The 13,320-nt window shown below is 45.7% G+C and overlaps 1 protein-coding gene across 2 annotated transcripts; it reads left to right on the top strand.

The window, feature by feature from the left end:
• Nucleotides 1–8,683: 8,683 nt before the first annotated feature.
• On the top strand, nucleotides 8,684–12,387 carry LOC311312353 (N-acetyltaurine hydrolase). 2 transcript variants are annotated; one of them, XM_084442281.1, is made up of 5 exons: nucleotides 8,684–8,759; nucleotides 9,289–9,759; nucleotides 10,082–10,347; nucleotides 10,727–10,867; nucleotides 11,025–12,387. In XM_084442281.1, exons 2-5 carry the CDS (start codon nucleotides 9,328–9,330, stop codon nucleotides 11,233–11,235), a joined length of 1,050 nt encoding a protein of 349 aa, XP_084298407.1. In that variant the 5' UTR covers nucleotides 8,684–8,759; nucleotides 9,289–9,327; the 3' UTR covers nucleotides 11,236–12,387. The 2 variants fall into 2 exon arrangements, with proteins under 2 accessions (XP_084298407.1, XP_084298408.1); XM_084442282.1 differs by having other exon boundaries at nucleotides 8,693–8,759; nucleotides 9,294–9,759.
• The last annotated feature ends 933 nt before the right edge of the window (nucleotides 12,388–13,320 follow it).

Raw genomic sequence — 13,320 nt, forward strand, 5'->3', positions numbered from 1 at the left:
GCCAGCTCCCGAGAGAGACTGGTCCGATCCCCGGTTCCTGACCGTAGTGGCGTGGCTGGAGGCGGAGGGGTCTGGGTGCTCTGGAGGCCGGCGCCCTCGGAGGTCGGACGCTGCCTCTCTGTGGGGTTCCTAGGTGCAGCGGGAGCACCGGGCTCCAGGTGGCAGCAGAGCGCAGCTCCGGCGGGGACTACGCCGGCGTAGCCGCCTCCCTCCGTGACCCAGTGTGGCGGGGTCGGGGTGCGGGGTACGGGGCGCTGGATCGTAACGCGTCGCGCTCGAGGCCTCTGTCGCTGGCTCCTCCCACTCCCGCTCTTTCTCGCCTTCGGGACGACCGAGCCCACAGCCGTGAAGGTCACCATGAGATGCTGACCCGAGTAGCAGCAGCACAGGCTCACGCGCCCGCCGTCCGGGATCGGCTGGCCCGATGCCAGAGCCCTGACAACAGCTATGGCGCTGCTGATAGGGCCGTCCCCAGCCCCGGTGGCGGCGTCCCTCAATGCCCTGTTGGAGCACCTGAAGTCCTTCATGAGCTTCTTGAGGAAGCCCAGAGCGGCCCGGTAGTGGGCAGAGAAATAGAGAGGGACCAGCAGCTGGGTCACCTCCCATCCCTCCAGGACTCTGACACCCCCAACGATGGCCCGTAGCCCAGCTCGGAACAGCAGCTGTCCCACTGCGCTCAGAGGCAGCCTGGAGACACGCAGCAGGGAGACGTGGGTAAGGCTCAGATATTCATATTAGACATGATTAGAGCTTGACTGTAGGTATTTAAATAACAAACGTACGCATCAGGGAGATGTTGCTGGATCAGGCTATCCCCACAGCTTCTCCAGGGGAGGACGGACCGTACCACCAGGGTCTGTCTGACGGGGGTGTCCAGCAGATGAAGGGACGTAACTCCCAGTGTGTTGGACCTCAGAGAACTCACAAAGAGTACACTCACAAGTGAGTTCACATCAAGAGCCTGTGGGGGGGCATTCAGAAAATGTGTCACACTTCAGAATCCATCAATGATCAGTCATTTCATCATCATCAGAATCCATCAATGATCAGTCACAGCTGAATTGACAACTGATGGTTGCACTGACAACCGCGTTTGCTCTTGGCATATGACGTTATATTTTTCTGCTCCATTTCATTTATATTTATCCTTTTTTCTTTATTTTATTGCAAGATAGTAGGACTGGCGCCTGAATATTATTCAACCCATCAGTTAAACCTTTGTTTATTCACTCCCGCTTTATTGAGAGTGAGCTGGCCTCTGGCAACATTCAGTTCAACATGAACACTGAACAAAATTGTACAAATGTCTCTTAATGAATGTCACTTAATGAAAATGTCAATATCAGTCTGTTAGGCTATATTATGTTTATTAATTTAATAAAAAGGGGTAAACTGACTCCTGACTGATTTTGAATTCATCAAGTTTCACAAGAGTTGCTCAAAGCCTAGAGCTGTATATACGGTACAGAAAGCTCAGCTCTCCCACTGATCAAACTTTACAGGTGAGGTAGCCAATGTCAACCTAAGCCACATCCACTCATTGCTACTTTTTGCTAAATGATGAATGGAGACTAGTAGCCAGTGCAGCCGTGCTGCTTCGCTAATCGGGCTAGCTACAAGCTGGAGGACCAGGACCGGTAATGACACTTCTGATGACCAGATTTCATTTTACCTTGGTGGAGTCCAGCAGGGAAGCTTGACCTTCTCTCTCCTCAATGACTGAGGAAACGACAGGGATACAGCAAGTCAGGGTCTTACAGACCTTTGAGAGAAAAGCAGCGACTCCTTTCTTCTTCTTTTTCTTTTTGCCCTCTAGCTTGGAAGAAGTTGCTGTTACGAGATCAACACAAGGTAGAGTTAGACCTGTAGTAACCTTACAATAGCCTATAGTAACTTTTAACTTTGATATTTTGAGGTACAAGGTATGCCACTAAAATGAAGTATTATAATGGTTCTAACTAACTTTAACAACTTGAAAGCAATACTTTGGCCTCTCCTACTATGTTAGTTATAGCAGAACAGGCTAGAACACTCACCCTTGTCTTCCTCCTTCTTGTGGTTGCTGACAGAGCTGCTCCCCAAATGTCTGGAGGGGTCACTGCTGCCTCTAGCTGAAAACTCATGGGAGCGTTGGTGGTCCTGCAGCTTGTCCATCTGCAGTTCCATCTTGCCTGAGGTCAGGCTGAAGGCGGTCTTCAGGATGTTCTGACGAGCTGGAGCCACACCCTGCGCGACCGCCAGCTCCCGAGAGAGACTGGTCCGATCCCCGGTTCTTGACCGTAGTGGCGTGGCTGGAGGCGGAGGGGTCTGGGTGCTCTGGAGGCCGGCGCCCTCGGACATCGGACGCTGCCGCTCTGTGGGGTTCATAGGTGCAGCGGGAGCACCAGGCTCCAGGTGGCAGCAGAGCGCAGCTCCGGCGGGGACTACGCCGGCGTAGCCGCCTCCCTCCGTGACCCAGTGTGGCGGGGTCGGGGTGCGGGGTACGGGGCGCTGGATCGTAACGCGTCGCGCTCGAGGCCTCTGTCGCTGGCTCCTCCCACTCCCGCTCTTTCTCGCCTTCGGGACGACCGAGCCCACAGCCGTGAAGGTCACCATGAGATGCTGACCCGAGTAGCAGCAGCACAGGCTCACGCGCCCGCCGTCCGGGATCGGCTGGCCCGATGCCAGAGCCCTGACAACAGCTATGGCGCTGCTGATAGGGCCGTCCCCAGCCCCGGTGGCGGCGTCCCTCAATGCCCTGTTGGAGCACCTGAAGTCCTTCATGAGCTTCTTGAGGAAGCCCAGAGCGGCCCGGTAGTGGGCAGAGAAATAGAGAGGGACCAGCAGCTGGGTCACCTCCCATCCCTCCAGGACTCTGACACCCCCAACGATGGCCTGTAGCCCAGCTCGGAACAGCAGCTGTCCCACTGCGCTCAGAGGCAGCCTGGAGACACGCAGCAGGGAGACGTGGGTAAGGCTCAGATATTCATATTAGACATGATTAGAGCTTGACTGTAGGTATTTAAATAACAAACGTACGCATCAGGGAGATGTTGCTGGATCAGGCTATCCCCACAGCTTCTCCAGGGGAGGACGGACCGTACCACCAGGGTCTGTCTGACGGGGGTGTCCAGCAGATGAAGGGACGTAACTCCCAGTGTGTTGGACCTCAGAGAACTCACAAAGAGTACACTCACAAGTGAGTTCACATCAAGAGCCTGTGGGGGGGCATTCAGAAAATGTGTCACACTTCAGAATCCATCAATGATCAGTCATTTTCAGTACTCATATGCATGTACTGTAGATATTCTCTACCATTGATAGATAGAGTTGCTAACAGTCTTGTCTAAAGCCGCTGTCCTATACGTCTCTCTTACCATCTTGGCTGCACATCGATCCCTGAACTCAGATGTATTCCTCTGAAATCTCCACACACAGAACAACACTAATCACTCTCTGCGTCTCTATCAATCTCTGGCTAGATCAGCTGAAGTGAAATGTCAGTCCTCTTACCTGCCAGAGGGCGTCACCAGATGGGAGACAGGCCACGCCTCCACGGCATGTCTTCTCTTCCTGGTCACTTGGTCCAGGAAGTCGTCCTGTACCACAGGACCGAGGACAAACACCAGGGGCCTTCGCTAGAAAGGATCAAACTCAACATGAACTCCATGTCCAGTGATTAGAGGAATCAATCTATATAATCAAATTGACCATTACGATTTACCATTCACCATCGATGTGACAGGTTTTGCTGGAACATTCTGGCAGTCTTACCTGGTGTTTCCAGCAGAGAACTAGACTTTTAATGAGTTCATCAGTAGTGGGTCCATTAGAGCAGATCATCTGAAATGATAGATGCATGAAAAACAATACATGTGTTATCAATAAGACATCATTTGAAGTTTGGAGTATAATTGAATACAGGCCTACACATAGATTGCTTTCAAATAGAATTTTACCATAATGTTATCAGTCTGGAGATTAATTTCTCATAGATTAATACAATACAAATCAGAGAGTGTAGACGGGTGTGAAATATGCACAGAATGAAACTGATCTTTATTCGGAACTTTTACTGTAGTAGTGTGTTTATTACCTCACTTCATTGTGACATATGCACAAATATTTAGAATTGGAATGGAAAGTTATTGTTCTTCAATGTCCTTTGTCTACACTAGTAGAAATGCTGTAATATGAAAATGATTTTCTTACCGTATACTGGTCCATGCTCTTAATTTGATCCACAATGGCCATGTTGACTTCAACACAGGGTACTCCAATATTGAGGAGCACATTAGATAAAAAGAAAGTTTACACTGGTAAGAGAGGGCCCTCGTTCTCTTACCAGTATACAGTATGTGGCTAACATGCCAGAGTTCTCAAGAGCATCTTCCAAATCTTAGAAACACAATTATTTACTAAACTGCATCCAACTGCATTGGTCTCCTTTTAATCATAATCTGAATTTTAGAAGGCCTTCATTTTGAAAAAACACATTGGAACGTCCTGAAAGTCTCTGGGTGACACTCTGAGCTGGTGTGCTACCACGGTGAAGTGGAATTGATGTGCCATTATCAGCGTCTTCCTTTTAATCATAATCTGAATTTTCAGGAAATATAGCTAATTTGGGACATTTTAGAAGTCCTTTATCAGAATCAGAATTAATTTATTGCCATTGTACTTTACAGTACATACATATGATTTTTTCCTGACACCGTGATGCTTACAACAATACAACAATAGACAAGTGCAAGGACAGGACAGGACAGTGCATGACAAGACTCCTAAAGTGCACTGACACAAACAGAGTGCAATAATAGCAGTGTAATTGGACTACACAAGAGTCAGTGCAGTAGTCAGTTTGGCGCAAAAATTGCAGGGGGTGGGGTAAAGAGTCAGAGGGGAGCCATGTTGATTAGGCTGGTGGCCGTGCGGAAAAAGCTGTTCCTGTGTCTAACAGTTTTAGTCTTTAACGAGCGCAGCCTCCTGCCAGAGGGGAGCGGTGTGAAGAGGCCATGATCTTTCGGGCCCACTTCAGTGCCCTGGAGTCGTGCAGGTCCTGGAGGGAGGGCAGGGGGCAGCCGATCACCCTCTCCGCCGAGCGTATCACCCACCGCAAATTAGTCTGGTCCTTGACTGAAGCGACGGGGAACCAGGTGGTGATGGAGAAGGTGAGGATGGACTCAGTGCTGGAGGTGTAGGATTGTACCATCATGGTCCGTGGCAGGTTGAATTTCTTCAGCTGCCGCAGACAGTACATCCCCTGCTGAGTCTTCTTGATCAGGGTGCTGACGTTTAATTCCCATTTGAGGTCCCGGGACATGACAGTACTCATGAAGAGGAAGGAGGGTCACAGTGGTGACCAGGGAGTCATGCAGGGTGATGGGGGCGGGGGGGGGCTGAGTTCTTCCTAAAGTCAACCACCATTTCCATTGTCTTTAGAGCATTAAGCTCCATGTTGTTCGGGCCGCACCAGGTCAGCAGCTGTTCAATCTCCCACCTGTAGGCGAACTCTTCCCCCTTGGAGATGAGTCCTATGAGGGTGGTGTCTTCCCCAAGAGCTTTATTTTGAAATGCCACATCAGAAAGTCCTGCACATCTCTGGGTGATACTCTGAGCTGGTCTGCTGCCACTCTGAAGTGGAATTGGTGTGGCATTATGGGCGTTCTCCTTTTAATCCTAATCTGAAATTGGAGGAAAATAGTAGGTCACTTAGGACATTTGAGAGGGCCTTTATTTTGAAATGCCACATCAAAATGTCCTGAAAGTCTCTTAATGACACTCTGGCGTTGTGTGCTTTCACTTTAAAGTGGAACTGGTGTGACATTATGGGCGGTCTCCTTTTAATTATAATCTGAAAATTGAAGAAATATAGTTTATATAATTTAAAGGGCCTTTATTTTGGAATGTCACATCCGAATGTCCTTTCACTTCCTGAATCCTTTTCATCCTTATGAGAAATTGGAGGATAATAGTAGCTCGTTTAGGACATTTTAAGGGCCTTTATTTTGAAATGCCACATCAGAATGTTCTGCACGTCTGCACCTCTGGCATTGTATGCTTTCACTTTGAAATGGAATTGGTGTGGCATTATGGGCAGTCTCCTTTTAATCCTTATATGAAATTGGAAGAAAATAGCTTGTTTAGGGCCTTATTTTAAGGGCCTTTATTTTGAAATGCCACATCAGAATGTCCTGCATGTCTCTGGGTGACACTCTGAGGTGGTGTGCTCTCACTCTGAAGTGGAATTGGTCTGGCAATATGGGCTTTTAATTATAATCTGAAAATTGAAGAAATATAGTTTATATGACATTTTAAAGGGCCTTTATTTTGGAATGTCACATCCGAATGTCCTTTCACTTTCTGAATCAAACCATAGTTAGGGTCACAAGGAGATCAGCCCTGACCCAGTACAGCCATTTTTGGTGTGGACCCTGAGCAGGTAGTGGTGTCTAATGCCCAATCAGATGTGATAGCTTATTCCTCTTTATTGGCTCGACGCCTTATCTTATTTGAATGGAAGTCAGCCACCCCTCCTACACACAGACATTGGGTTGGGGATGTGTTGGCACATTTGAAGCTTGAGAAATTGAAATACTCAACCAGAGGATCTGTCCAAAGATTCTATAAGGTCTGGCAGCCATTTTTAGACTAGGCCTAGATACTTCACCACAAAATTCCCTACTAGAGATACTGAATTGTAAATATGACATTCCTTTGAATCTGTAAGTAATACTATTTCTTTTTGTCATTGGAGATTTTGGATGTATGTTTTTCAGTTGTGCGTTTTATTTTTTATTTTTTTATTTTTTTTGTGTTTGTACGTATGGATATTGGTGGATGTATTTGTCTTTGCATTTGAAAATTCAATAAAAATATTAGAATAATAACAAACCATAGTTCCAAGGGAAGAAACGCTTCACTGTAATAACGCTAGTGTTTGCGCAAAAGGCCCACTTGACTTGCATTTCTGAATTGGCAGCTGGCTTGACAAGAACCTTAATTTACATGTGCATTACATGCCTCTCTTTATTCCAAAGATGGTCACAACCACTGGTCAGTCCTGAGAGCATGTGCAAAATTACAACATATTTCTACTTTCACTATGTGTGTCTGTATCTTTAATAAAGCATATAGAAAAAGTTTGATCCATGGTGTTGTTTACGAACAAAATGCTCTGAAGTAGCTCCATATGTAACTCCAGATATACAGTAGTTATTTTTCTTCATGCAATTTTGTCAGTTTATCAGTGGGCCTATAAACTGTGCATGCAGTTATGGTTTTCCACCAATAGAGGGCACCAGAGTCTGATAGCTCTGTTCCTCCTTTTCTAATAGTAATTCCATCTGCAAGGAATGAAGCTTGGTAACCGGGAAGCCAGACTTCTTGGCAAAAAAAGTTTTTTATTTATTTATTTTACTTTTTTTGCGAAGAGGTCTGGCTTCCAGACTAGAAGCTTGGGTTCAACTTCATTGTGGACAGGTTTAAATGGGGACAGACATGAGCATGAGGCAAATTCACCTCATATCTCTCATGTCTTTTACAGCTCTATGTATTTCCTCCTGCTGTCTGTCTTTACAGCTCTATCTCCTTCGACCATTACTATCTCTGATCTTCTGACAGACTCAAAGAGAGTTCAAGTTCATGTAAAAATATGACCTTTGTTTTGTTTGTTTTTTTACAAAACGCACAATAGCCTACTGTGTGACTGAGAATGCATAATGACAGAAGTATAAGAATTTTTCAAAGTTGGGTGTCAATTTGTTTCGCCTCCCCTTCACTCTCCCATCCTCTGAGACTGTATTTAATGAATGAGTTGTCTCTACGGAGGTCCCCGTGGACGCAAGGTCTTGTATTTGTCGTCCCTCTACATCTCTGTGGTTGTGACTGTCTAGAGCAGAGCAGCACAGCCACGGTGACTGATGAGGCTGACAGGCCAGTCTGTCCCTAATGAGGAACCCCAGGAGCGGGAAGCCATTTCAGTCCCGTGTACCACAGCAACACTGTAAACAGGGGCAGGAACCTCTAGTGCCAGTGTTATGTATGTATGTATGTTACAGTATGTATGTAAGTATGACTACTGTCCTCTCCTCATGGAACCTCTTTCTTTCTTTTTTTCTTTCTTTCTTTCTTTTTTTCTTTTTTTCTTTCTTTCTTTCTTTCTTTCTTTCTTTCTTTCTTTCTTTCTTTCTTTCTTTCTTTCCAGCGGCCATCAGACTCTATAACAGTGCCTGTACACAGTCAGCAGCACTCCTGAGTGTTGTGGTATGTATGTATGTATGTATGTATGTATGTATGTATGTATGTATGTATGTATGTATGTATGTATGTATGTATGTATGTATGTATGTATGTATGTATGTATGAATGTATACTATGAGTATTACTAGACATATCTATACAGTCTGTATGTATATGTATGTATGTATGTATGTATGTATGTATGTATGTATGTATGTACACTATGAGTATTATTAGACATATCTATACAGTCTGGATGTATGTATGTACATATTCTATACTTAACACATGCTGTATGTATGGATGTATATAGCCTAGTCTTTGTTCTTTTTATGCTTATTGCTGCTATGTATATTCTGTATCTGCATTTCAAACCTTTTGCTATAATGTACATATACACTCTCATTGTAGATAGTAGGTAGAATTGCCTGCGATTTTGGTAATCTCGCGATAACAATCGTCACTTCACGCGACTTGTTTCACCGATGTAAGAAATCTTCGAACTGCTGAGCGTGGACTTTACTAAACATCGAAAAAAGGTTTGCGCTGGTCTGATCTTTTTAGATAGCCTATATAATTAGATTAGCGGCTTTTGCACCAAATAAATGCAGTATCTTTGGACGTCTCAGTAGCTCTACGGCAGCTCACTTGCCGTTAAACTCCCTGCAGACAATGATTGTCAGATTAGGCCACCTTCGTTCACAAACGTCAGTCCGTTTTATGCACTAAAGCTGCATTGAAGAAATTGTGGTTTGACACTTTGTAGTAAAGCGCTTAATTATAATTTAATTACACTGCTATTGTCGATGTATTCAACGTTATTTAGAAAGCTAGAAAACTGGAGTAAAATAATCACACCATTCGTCAATTGACGCGTCAGGTTGGTCATGTGACTTGATGATGTCCAGTACAAAGTTCTCTCTCTTAGTTAAACCTTCAAAGTCGTCACCACCCCTCCAATAAATGTGAAAGATAAACTCACTCTGCGAAAACGTGCTGTTTTTGTTCTTTATCAGTTAGCTTCAGCGCTGAACCACCCCTGTTAAAAATTCTACTGCCTGTCTTTAGGCTAGGCCCAGGACCTCAACCCAATTAAGGAACCTGAACATGTCAGCACTGAGTGGGAAGGTCCAGACGGTTCTGGGTCCAGTGGATCCAGACCAACTGGGCCGCACCATGACCCACGAGCATCTGACCATGACCTTCGAGTGCTGCTATTTTCCGCCGGCGCCGGGCGATGAGGCGGTGGCTCAGGCTCCCCTGGAGATGAAGAACCTGTTCTGGCTGAAGCAGAACCCGTACAGCAGTCACGAGAACCTGCTGCTGCAGCAGGAAACCAGCGCCGTGCAGGAAGAGCTGCTCAGCTACCGGCTGGCGGGAGGGGGCACCATCGTGGAGAACACCACCACGGGCATCGACCGAGACCTGCCCACCCTCCGGCAGCTGGCCAAGGACACGGGCGTCAACATTATCGGAGGGGCGGGATACTACGTCGACTGCACCCACTCTGAGGCCACCAGGAAGATGTCGGTGGAGAAGGTGGAGGGTCCTCTAACCCCTTACCCTTAACTAATCAAATCAAATCAAACTTTATTTATATAGCGCATTTCATACACAGAGGCATCACAATGCGCTTTACAGAGAGCAATGGGGTGTGGTCATAGGTCCCACCCCTACATAATCCAGTGGGAAGCAAACCCTAACCCTTAACTATAGGACTACTATTCCCATACAAATGTTTCCGGTGACAAAATCAAGGATGAATATTGAGTGTGCGATCTGCTGGATATACAGTTGTCTCCATGTGAGGCTCCATTGAGCACTCTTCCCCCCTGACTCAACCTTGCTGCCCCCCCCCCAGCTCACTGAGATCATCATCGGCGAGGTGCTGAACGGCGCCGACGGGACGGACATCCGCTGCGGCGTGATCGGTGAGATCGGCACCAGCTGGCCTATCACGGAGAGCGAGCGGAAGGTGCTGCAGGCCACGGCTCACGCCCAGACCCAGCTGGGCTGCCCCGTCATCATCCACCCGGGGCGCGACCCCGCCGCCCCCGCCGCGGCGCTCCGTATCCTCCGGGAGGCCGGGGGTGACATCAGCAAAACGGTCATGTCCCACCTGGACAGGTGAGAGCTCCCTGTGTCTGAGTCTGGGAGTGCAGGGGTGGCAGCGGCTCTGGGGCCCGAATTATAATGATGCTAATTTAACCGTCTTTATCTTTCAGAGCTATGTTTTATTAATATACAGTGAAGAGGGTTTTTTTCTTCTTCAGAATTCATGGATATTGATGGGTAGCCCCTGAGGCTCAGGTCGAGGCCAAAAGTTCAGAAAATAATTTCAAGATTTGAGATATTTATCTCCTGTGCCTACTTTTTTGAAATTGCTGAATTTACTGTATCGATAGACAGTTTAGACATTTACAGTTTATGATTTGTACTTCCATGCCCATACAGTAGTGTATGTTCTTTCATGGCTCTGTTTTTTTTTTGCCTTTTGCTTGCGCAGGACCATATTTGATGAAGGAGAGCTTCTGGAGTTTGCCAAGATGGGCAGTTACTTGGAGTATGACCTGTTTGGAACAGAGATACTCAATTACCCCTACAACCTAGAGGTGGACATGCCGAGTGACAGCCAGAGAGTCAAAACGTACGTGTGTTCCATCACAGCTCAGGGGGTTGGCTAATCTTACTGTAGATTATACTCCACAATACATTATGAGCTCCATAAAACTTGTTGTTGTTCCTGTTCTGTGTGGATGTATATGTGGCTGCTTGTGTGTGCGTGTGCGCTTGTGTGTTTGTAGCTTGGCATTCTTGGTGGCGGAGGGCTACGAGGACAGGATCGTGGTTGCACATGACATCCACACCAAGAACCGTTTGACCAAGTATGGCGGCCATGGCTACTCCCACATCCTGAAAAACATTGTGCCCAAGATGCTGACCAGAGGGATCAGCCAGAACCAGGTGGACAAGATCCTGATTGAGAACCCCAAACACTGGCTGACCTTCAAATGAAGGATGGCTCCATGGATAGCTCTTCAGTAGAAGGTTCTACCAACAAAATGTAACGCAAATACACTGTGACTTTGTAAACTTTTAATTAATCACAATTAAAATGTTTATGCAGGGCCATGGGCTGTAAATTTCTATCTTCTGCTTATTGTCAGAAATTGCGCCCTTGAGAAATCCATCAGATACAGTATTGTTGAATCAACTCTGTCAACTGAATGGAGACTAATTTGAAGAAGTTAATCACTGATGTTTATTCCTGATAATTGGAGCCACAAAATTATAGAAAGTTTTAATTTGTGTGATTCATTCTGTTACAATATCAACAAAACAGTCCTGGGAGCATGACTGTGTTTGTCAATCGCAGCCTTGGTTTTGATGTCTGATGAATGGGAATGTTTCCACCTCAAAAGCTCAGTTTCAAAAGAGAACAGATGGATGATGAATGTAAATGCGAATTTGGCTCATTCAGAAATGTATTCTAGGGAAACAACATTTTTGTCTGCGATAATGGCAGTAATAACAGTCAACTCTGTGGGAAAAGTGCATACCTAGCACACCTTCATCAGCGTGCTTTGCACTGTCACCCGATCTAGCTATGGTAGATGGTTTGTCCTGATTCCACTCAGCAGGTGTTAGTTAAAGAGGCTGGCTGGCTGGCGGGTTGTACTGAAGGACATGGTCTCCTCGCCTGGGAACAGGTGGCATCACAGAGTGGCTTCACCACATGATCAATAGCATCATCACAGCAGAATATGCATATCCATTATGTAACTTTGAGAGTTTGTGAAAGGATTAAAAGTTCTGAGGTAGCAAGATCTTTCAGTTTCTGATGAGTTTAGTCTGTTTTTGAGGAAAGAATGTGATGTAAAAATGGGATATTCATTGTGTGTTTTCTGATAAGAGACCTAATAGTTGGTGATATATTGGTGATAGAAATGAATACTGCTCCGAAATGATGTGATTTCTAGAGCTCGGTGAAAATACTGTTTAAAATATAAGTTGGCCTGGAATGTTAGGTGGGTGGGGCTTGCATTTTTTTGGAACAACCATTGGTTCCATTGTGTCAGACAAGAACCATAGATAATAGACCATATTTCAAAAATAATTTGACCCATGTTTGGTGATTATTGTGTGTATTTTCACATTTCAATTAAATAAAAGCACAAAACAAATTTAGATGAGAGCTTGTTTAATTTGAACTATAATGTCACCTACTACAGGATTATTCTTACTAGTTCTGATAGCCGTTGGAGCACACAATCACTAATTGGCCGTTTAGTCAGCCCTGATTACCTAATTAAACAATCTGTCCCTGTCGCCATCTGCTCGACCCCTGCCGGTACCCGTGTCAAATATGAATGCTGTCAGACCGACAGTGTCCAAGGAAAATGGAAACAGACAGATATACTGTACTTTGCTCATTTATGTGTTCGATAGATGTACCTATTCTGAATAGTTAGACAAGCACGTCATTAACCCTTTACCCACATGGTAACATTACAACGTCATCACACTGTTGATTGAAACATCAAACAGATAATTGTCTTAAAACGTTTCAGTAATGTGTCATCTAGCTTATGTGTGTCATATAGCATAAAATGTCCATCACAAATATGTTACAAAGCCAAATTGTCTAATGAGAAATGCAACGATGAATATAGACATGAACATTATAAACCCATCCTGTCCCTTTTTAAAATAGGCATGCTCACAATTCCTAAACTGTTCCACTGTTTCATCCAGTCGCTCTATCTTGTCTTCAATGGATCTCAACTGTACCAAAATCATCAGAGAGAACGGGAAACGAAAGGAAACGTACAGGTATGTACACGTTCAGAGACTTGGTGTTGTCGCCGGTGCCGGGCGTTTAATCTGCGTACACTATGAAGCCAGAGAAGGTGCTGTATTTGTTGTTGTTACCGCCGTGCGCTTTACCGCCGTCCAACTTGATGTAGATCTCGTCGCCGGGCTGGAGGTGCAGCACCGCGCTGTTGCTGGCATAGTCGTAGTTCTGGTCGGCATCCTGGGCGATGGATCTGGCACGGACCTGCATGGCAAAGTTAAATACCTTAAACATAATAATAACTA

The sequence above is a fragment of the Borostomias antarcticus genome (assembly GCF_949987555.1).
Source record: "Borostomias antarcticus genome assembly, chromosome: 8".
NCBI lineage: Eukaryota > Metazoa > Chordata > Actinopteri > Stomiiformes > Stomiidae > Borostomias > Borostomias antarcticus.